This window comes from Phoxinus phoxinus, assembly GCF_949152265.1.
Source record: "Phoxinus phoxinus genome assembly, chromosome: 3".
NCBI lineage: Eukaryota > Metazoa > Chordata > Actinopteri > Cypriniformes > Leuciscidae > Phoxinus > Phoxinus phoxinus.
Window position 1 is genome coordinate 1,109,094 of NC_136878.1, and position 8,006 is coordinate 1,117,099.

General features: G+C 30.6%; 1 protein-coding gene across 4 annotated transcripts in view; it reads left to right on the forward strand.

The window, feature by feature from the left end:
• Positions 1–1,456, forward strand: part of mcc (MCC regulator of WNT signaling pathway) — a 107,724-nt gene extending 106,268 nt beyond the window's left edge. For all 4 annotated transcript variants that reach the window (XM_079606939.1, XM_079606938.1, XM_079606941.1 and 1 more), the window contains one exon: positions 1,072–1,456. In XM_079606939.1, the coding sequence (XP_079463065.1) occupies positions 1,072–1,252 (181 nt within the window). In that variant the 3' untranslated portion in view covers positions 1,253–1,456. The remainder of the gene's footprint in view (positions 1–1,071) is intronic.
• Positions 1,457–8,006: the final 6,550 nt, after the last annotated feature.

Below are 8,006 nucleotides of genomic sequence, written 5' to 3' on the forward strand. Positions count from 1 at the left end.
AAGTTTTAGTAATTTTAGGACTTCAGCCTGTTTAGGGTATTTGACAGCCATTTTTCTAATTTTCTTTTTTTTTTAATTATGTTTAAGTTTTTTCATTTTATGGACTTTTGTCATTTTTTAATAGTTCTAATTAGCTTTTATTTATTGTAATCTTCATACTTCAGTTTGTTGCCAAAGCAAAGTTTGTCAGTTTTAAAAATGTTTGTTAATTTTAGTTTTATAGTGATTCTAGTACTTCATCTTCATTTCTAATTTTCATCAACTTTTTTACGTTTAAGATTTTGTGTAATATCTCTCTTTTTTTTCTTTGTTCTTTGCTTTATTTAATTTTTATAATTTTTTAAATATTTCTATTTACCTCTAAATTTAGTTTTAGTAATTGTATTACATCAGCTTGTTTCAGTTCTTTTCTTTTAAGTTTAAATTTTTCATGTTTCATGTCAAGACTTTTGTCTTTTTTATAAAAAAAAATGAATAGTTCTAATTAGCTTTTATTTATTGTAATTTTTGCAGCTCAAGTTTGTTGCCAAAGCAATGTTTCTCTTTTGTATTTTTTTTTTATGTTTATGTTTTTCATCCATTAGATTATGAGTCGGTTCTCGACTGCTATTCCTGCCGTTCCCGGATGTGAAATGTTTAGAATTGAAATATTCACATTTTAAATATACGACCATGTTGAATTTCAGACCATAAGAATACAATGCTTTAAAATGCAAGCACGGTTCATATTTTTATTCATATTTTTTTTCAAGTAGTGCAATTCAACAAGCTTTATTGTTTCAAAAACATTTGGCTTTTTTACTTCCTTAAGTTTCTCAGCTCATGCAGTGTGTGTGTGTGCGTGTGTGTGTGTGTGTGTGTGTGTGTGCGCGCGTGTGTGTGTGTGTGTGTGTGTGTGTGTGTGTGTGTGTGTGTGTGTGCGCGCGTGTGTGTGTGTGCGCGTGCGTGCGTGTGTGTGTGTGTGTGTGTGTGTGTGTGTGCGCGTGTGTGCGCGTGTGTGTGCCCGTGTGTGTGTGTGTGTGTGTGTGTGTGTGTGTGTGTGTGTGTGTGCGCGTGTGTGTGTGTCTGCAGTAACCTGGTGGCCGCGTACGAGAAGGCCAAGAAGAAGCACCAGAACAGGCTGAAGAAGCTGGAGTCTCAGATGATGTCGATGGTGGAGCGGCACGAGACGCAGGTCCGGATGTTGAAGCAGCGAATCTCTCTTCTGGAGGAGGAGACGTCTCGCCCACACACCAACGAGACCTCGCTCTGATGCACACACACACACACACACACACACACGCTGCGGGACGCTTCCTACTATAGCACAGGATTCTTCACCAACAAATCCAAACATCAAAACCCGTCGTTTCTTCCGAGGAGCGCGAGAGAAGACGTTTGTCAGAATGTTCACGCTGCTCCTTTACAAGCAAACACACTTTATAATGACACAAGCAAGTTATGAAATATTCCATAACTCATACGAGACATGAAGCGCCGGGTCGAGTGTGTGAGTCGCCGTGTGTTTTATACCGTTCTGTTTTCCAGTTTGTAATTATGCGGTCGACAAAGACGTGTTTTTAGTAAATATGATGAGCTGAACTGAACACAACACACATCCTCTATTCATAATTATTTAAACATATTAAATCAGAACTCAATACTTACTAATCCCTGTTTTGTTTAAAGCTCTCGAGAGACGTTTGGAAATTAAACCGCCAGACTGCACAGAATTATGAGTGAGAATGAGCCACAGATGAAAACTCATTATTAAAGTTTATAAACAGTTCTGAAATATTAATAACTAAATTGAGGCTGAACAGATTTTTAAATTCAGATCTGTAGAATTCATAAATCTCTCAATTTCTCTAAAACATTGATTCTTCATCAGTCTCCTGTAATAATGCATAGATTAACTTGAACAATATACTGTATTTATTCATCTTAGTTAATGTTAGTTATTAAAAATACAATCTTCATGTTAGTCGACGCTGCGTTGACAGATTTATCCTCTGGAGCTCTTGGGCTTTTTTTGTTTTTTTTATGATTTTTTTTGTCATTATTGGAATATTACGAAACTCATAAATGTAAAAGAATGAGAGTTTCCTCTAGTGGAAGCGTTCGGTACTGCAGCAAATATGGAACAACTTGTTTAGATTTATGGCTTTGATTTTCGCACAGTTTTAGAGTAATATGTGTTTGGAAAATACATATTTCATATAGATATTTAAAATGGTATTTATGCATTTTTCATTACACATCAGCAATAATCTGTCACGGATCTCCTTCCAATCCAAACTTCAAGAACTTCGAGAGTTTCATTTGCAGGTCTACGCTCAAAAAGTGAATATAGAATATTAAAATTAAAATAAACATTATAGAACTAAAACATTAATATTGTCTTCCAGGCGAGGACACCAGAGGGGTAAACTGGGCCAGTAAGCGTCTCAATGAACATGAACTAAGATTGATGAATGCAGTTATTGTTCGTTGTTAGTCCATTACCCATTTAGTTGCAACCGTGTAAATCTTAATATTTATGTCAAATTTCATATAATATCTGTCAATCTTTTGATCATCGTTGTCAAAGTTTCACATTCTGCTGTTCCAAACTCAGAGTCTTCCTTCAGAGAACTTCATTTGTTCACATGGAAATAAGATTTTGTTTTCCTTTTCCTGATCAGCCAGACTAATGCAAATTCCAAGAATTTTTTATAAAGTGCTTTTTTTTTTTTTTACAAAGTGCAATGCATTAAAAAAAGAGTAATTATGAATATGAACATCTTCAATTTTTTTTATTTTGATCATTTTTAATCTTCATTTTTTTAGACTGGAAAATGACCTTGTGTGGAATGTTCTGATGTCTGGGTTTGCATGTATAATCACAGCATCTCAAATCTCACGATTCTTCCGTTTATGCAAAACCAGGTCTGACTGTCATCAACTCTACAGACGCACTTTCACCGCATTGCCTTGAGTTTTCTTTCCTCCGGCTGGACATCCAGACCTCAGAGTCCAGCTTTATACGATATTGCACCGTTTACACGCTCAGCGACTCACGACCTTTAACCTCTTATTGGTTATTATGCATACATGGTTTTCATTCATATCACTGACACTGACTTTTAAGTGCTGAACATTTGGTGAAATATTCAATGCAATAGAAATGTTTGAGTGCCGATCCATCAGCCGTAGACAGCTGTGATACAATAATCCATAAAGCATAATCCTGCTGGACGACACATGAGCAACGATCGACATCATAATAAAGATCAAACCATTAGAGAGAAGATTTAACGAATATGAGATGCTTGATCTTCCGTTTATGAGAAGTATATTCATATCCTGGCTGGAGAAAATATAAAGGGGTTTGTGAATTGTACTTTATTTGCACAGATCTGTTTATGAATCAAATCTTTGCAATCGTTTTGTTTTATTTTAATACAGAATGTATTTGTTTATATAATAAAGAAATAATGCAACACTTCATGTGAATGCTCCCTTTATTCCCTGCGCTTGTTTGAAGACAGTCATTTATTTATTCTATTATTACAGATGTATTTCTATTATTACAGATGTATTTCTATTGTCCCAGATGTATTTCTATTATTCTAGATTCTATTACAGATGTATTTCTATTATTACAGATGTATTTCTATTATTCTAGATTCTATTTCAGACATATTTCTATTATTCTAGATTCTATTACAGATGTATTTCTATTATTCCAGATGTATTTCTATTATTACAGATGTATTTCTATTATTCTAGATTCTATTACAGATGTATTTCTATTATTCTAGATTCTATTACAGGTGTATTTCTATTATTCTAGATTCTATTACAGACATATTTCTATTATTCTAGATTCCATTACAGATGTATTTCTATTATTCTAGATTCTATTACAGATGTATTTCTATTATTCTAGATTCTATTACAGATGTATTTCTATTATTTCAGATGTATTTCTATTATACCAGATGTATTTCTATTATTTCAGATGTATTTCTATTATTCTAGATTCTATTACAGATGTATTTCTATTATTACAGATGTATTTCTATTATTACAGATGTATTTCTATTATTCTAGAGGTATTTCTATTATTCTAGATGTATTTCTATTATTCTAGATTCTATTACAGATGTATTTCTATTATTACAGATGTATTTCTATTATTCTAGATGTATTTCTATTATTCTAGATTCTATTACAGATGTATTTCTATTATCCCAAGTGTATTTCTATTATTTCAGATGTATTTCTATTATTCTAGATTCTATTACAGATGTATTTCTATTATTACAGATGTATTTCTATTATTACAGATGTATTTCTATTATTCTAGATGTATTTCTATTATTCCAGATGTATTTCTATTATACCAGATGTATTTCTATTATTTCAGATGTATTTCTATTATTCTAGATTCTATTACAGATGTATTTCTATTATTACAGATGTATTTCTATTATTACAGATGTATTTCTATTATTCTAGATGTATTTCTATTATTCTAGATGTATTTCTATTATTCTAGATTCTATTACAGATGTATTTCTATTATTACAGATGTATTTCTATTATTCTAGATGTATTTCTATTATTCTAGATTCTATTACAGATGTATTTCTATTATCCCAGATGTATTTCTATTATTTCAGATGTATTTCTATTATTCTAGATTCTATTGCAGATGTATTTCTATTATTACAGATGTATTTCTATTATTACAGATGTATTTCTATTATCCTAGATGTATTCTATTATTCTAGATTCTATTACAGATGTATTTCTATTATTACAGATGTATTTCTATTATTCTAGATTCTATTACAGATGTATTTCTATTAATCCAGATGTATTTCTATTATTCTAGATGTATTTCTATTATTCTAGATTCTATTACAGATGTATTTCTATTAATCCAGATGTATTTCTATTATTCTAGATTCTATTACAGATGTATTTCTATTATTCAGATGTATTTCTATTATACCAGATGTATTTCTATTATTTCAGATGTATTTCTATTATTCTAGATTCTATTACAGATGTATTTCTATTATTACAGATGTATTTCTATTATCCCAGATGTATTTCTATTATTCTAGATTCTATTCCAGATGTATTTCTATTGTTCCAGATGTATTTCTATTATTACAGATGTATTTCTATTATGCTAAGTGTATTTCTATTATTCTAGATTCTAATCCAGATGTATTTCTATTATTCTAGATTCTATCACAGATATATTTCTATTATCCCAGATGTATTTACATTATTCTAGATTCTATTAATCCAGATGTATTTCTATTAATCCAGATATATTTCTATTATTACAGATGTATTTCTATTATTCTAGATTCTATTACAGATGTATTTCTATTATTATAGATATATTTCTATTATTACAGATGTATTTCTATTATTCTAGATTTATTTATATTATTCTAGAATATATTAATCCAGATTCTATTAGATATATATATTTCTATATTCTAGATGATATTATTCCAGATGTATGTATATTATTCTAGATTTATTTATATTAAATTCAGATGTATTTCCATTATTATAGATTATATTATGTCAGATGTATTTCTATTATTACAGATTTTCTATTAATCCAGATGTGATTCTATTAATTCAGATGTGACACCTTTGAATGTTCAAAATGTTTTTTACAATGTTTTTTACTCTTGCTGGTTGTGTTTTGCTTCTCAGAGTTTGTTTGGTTGTGCAGTTTCTAAATGTAAATCACTGTAGGCTAATGTCTGCATCAGACCCGCTCGACTCCTCCTCCTCCTCCTCCTCCGTGTCGGTCTTGCTGAGGGTGTAATCAGGGTCATCAGTGTCGTCATCTCCCTGGACAATCTTCAGCACATTCTGATCATCCAGTTGTTCCCTGAATCTATTCATGTTATTCTCACTACAATAAAGTTAAAATAACCTAAAATAGGACCAACATATGATATCAACATCTTGTTTTAATGACAGGCATGCAACACAGTTTTAAAAGGCATTTCATTAACAATGTAATTAATTTTGACATTTTATGTTTACATTTATTAAAATATGCTTTGACATGAGCATCAGAAAATGCATAACAATAAATTAATTGAGCAGCTCATTGCCATTTTATCTTAAAGTGACACATACGTCACATCAAAACTGCATCTACTGTATTAGGTTAACAGCCCGATCTGACGCAAGTCACCACAATATTATCGTAACTTGTTTTATTTCAACATGTTCAAGAAATGTATTAAAATCAGGTGAAGTGTAATCTAGAATATGTTATTAAAACATTAGAATTGTTGCATGGGTTGAAACACCTTTAGTATCCATCATTTTGGAAATGTTACCATGACAACAAAAATGCACACATTGTCACATGACTGAACCTGGGTGTTCCTTATATGTCACTAGGGGACTTCCTGAGCTGAAAGTGAGGAAGGGGTTAATGACAGTTTATCATGAAACATTCCTTAGAAAAACATGCACTGATAAATCATACATTCTGATGTAAGTACGTCACATTTCAAATGAAAAAAGAAAATATAAAATCATCGTGTCTATAAGTTTGAAACATTGCTATTTTAAATGTTTTTGAAAGTCTCTTTTGCTCTTCAAGACAGTTGGAAAATACAGAACAAACCCTGAATATTCCAATGTCAAACCGCTGTTTACTACGTGAATATATAGTAAAGTATGTAGCAAATGAGCTCTTTTATTAAAAATATATAATAATACTGCTTATTAATAAACCTCAGTTTGAAAATGTCCAATATTTGCAGTGTACACGTCTTTGAAGAACATTGTGAGGTGAGTGTGGAGTAGCGATTGACGACTTGGAGATTTATGGATCTTTGTTTCAAGCTCATTTGCATATGCAGCTGGATTAGTTGCTGATGAAGAAACTATGAAAGATTCTTGTAATATGAATATGTTGCACAGCTATCGACAGATCATATACACAATCATATCAATCTTCAAAGTACCCATCATGGTGAAAATTACACTGACCGTTGGTTCCATCATAAACTACATCATACCCAAAAATAATAATAGAATTAAAAGACACTACACAAGACAGTAAATCATTCACACGATGTTCTGGGATGCATGTTCATTTATAGATCAGTTAGTCTATAAATTAATGCAGGAAAGTGTGTTTTAAAGTCAGCTTAATCTTTTTTATAACGTGATACTTTTTTTAAGGATTCTTACGTTTATAAACTTATTCAAAATGCACATTTTCCCTTACATAAATTCTTACAATCACTTTTTTTTATCATTCATGCTGAATTAAATTATAGTCTAATAAAAAAAATAACGAAAAAATTACTGACCCCAAACTTTCGAAGCGTTTTGTTACAAAATATTCTATTTTAACCAAATGCTGTTCATTAACTTTTATTCAAAGAATGCTGGGGAAAAAAAAGTGTAATATCTTATGCATTTTATGCAGAAGTAATATGCAAATATAGTCCGTGTTCTGTTGTCATGTTTAATAAAGCAATCATTACATTTATTAAACATCTTACCTTTGGGGATTTAATAACAGATTCATTTTATGTTCTTAAAAATTAAGGATATGACAAGTTTGGTCAATACCGATAACCGATATTTATTTTTATTAGAAAGCCGATAACTGATATATTGGCCGATAAATTTATAAGCAGATTTTTATATAATTTTTAAGAGCCTGATTACAAAAACTAAAGTCTCGCCAGTAAAACCCATGTCCCAAACACACAATTATGATGTTCTCATGATAATGTTATGAAGCCGATATGACAGATTTGCACTGAACTGTATTTTCCTTTTTTGAAGCGATTTCAATCATATTTTAAGCAATTCATAATTATTCAAAGAATGCTGAAAAAAAAAAAGTGTAATATCTTATGCATTTTATGCAGAAATAATATGCAAATATAGTCCGTGTTCTGTTGTCATGTTTAATAAAGCAATCATTAAATTTATTAAACATCTTACCTTTGGGGATTTAATAACAGATT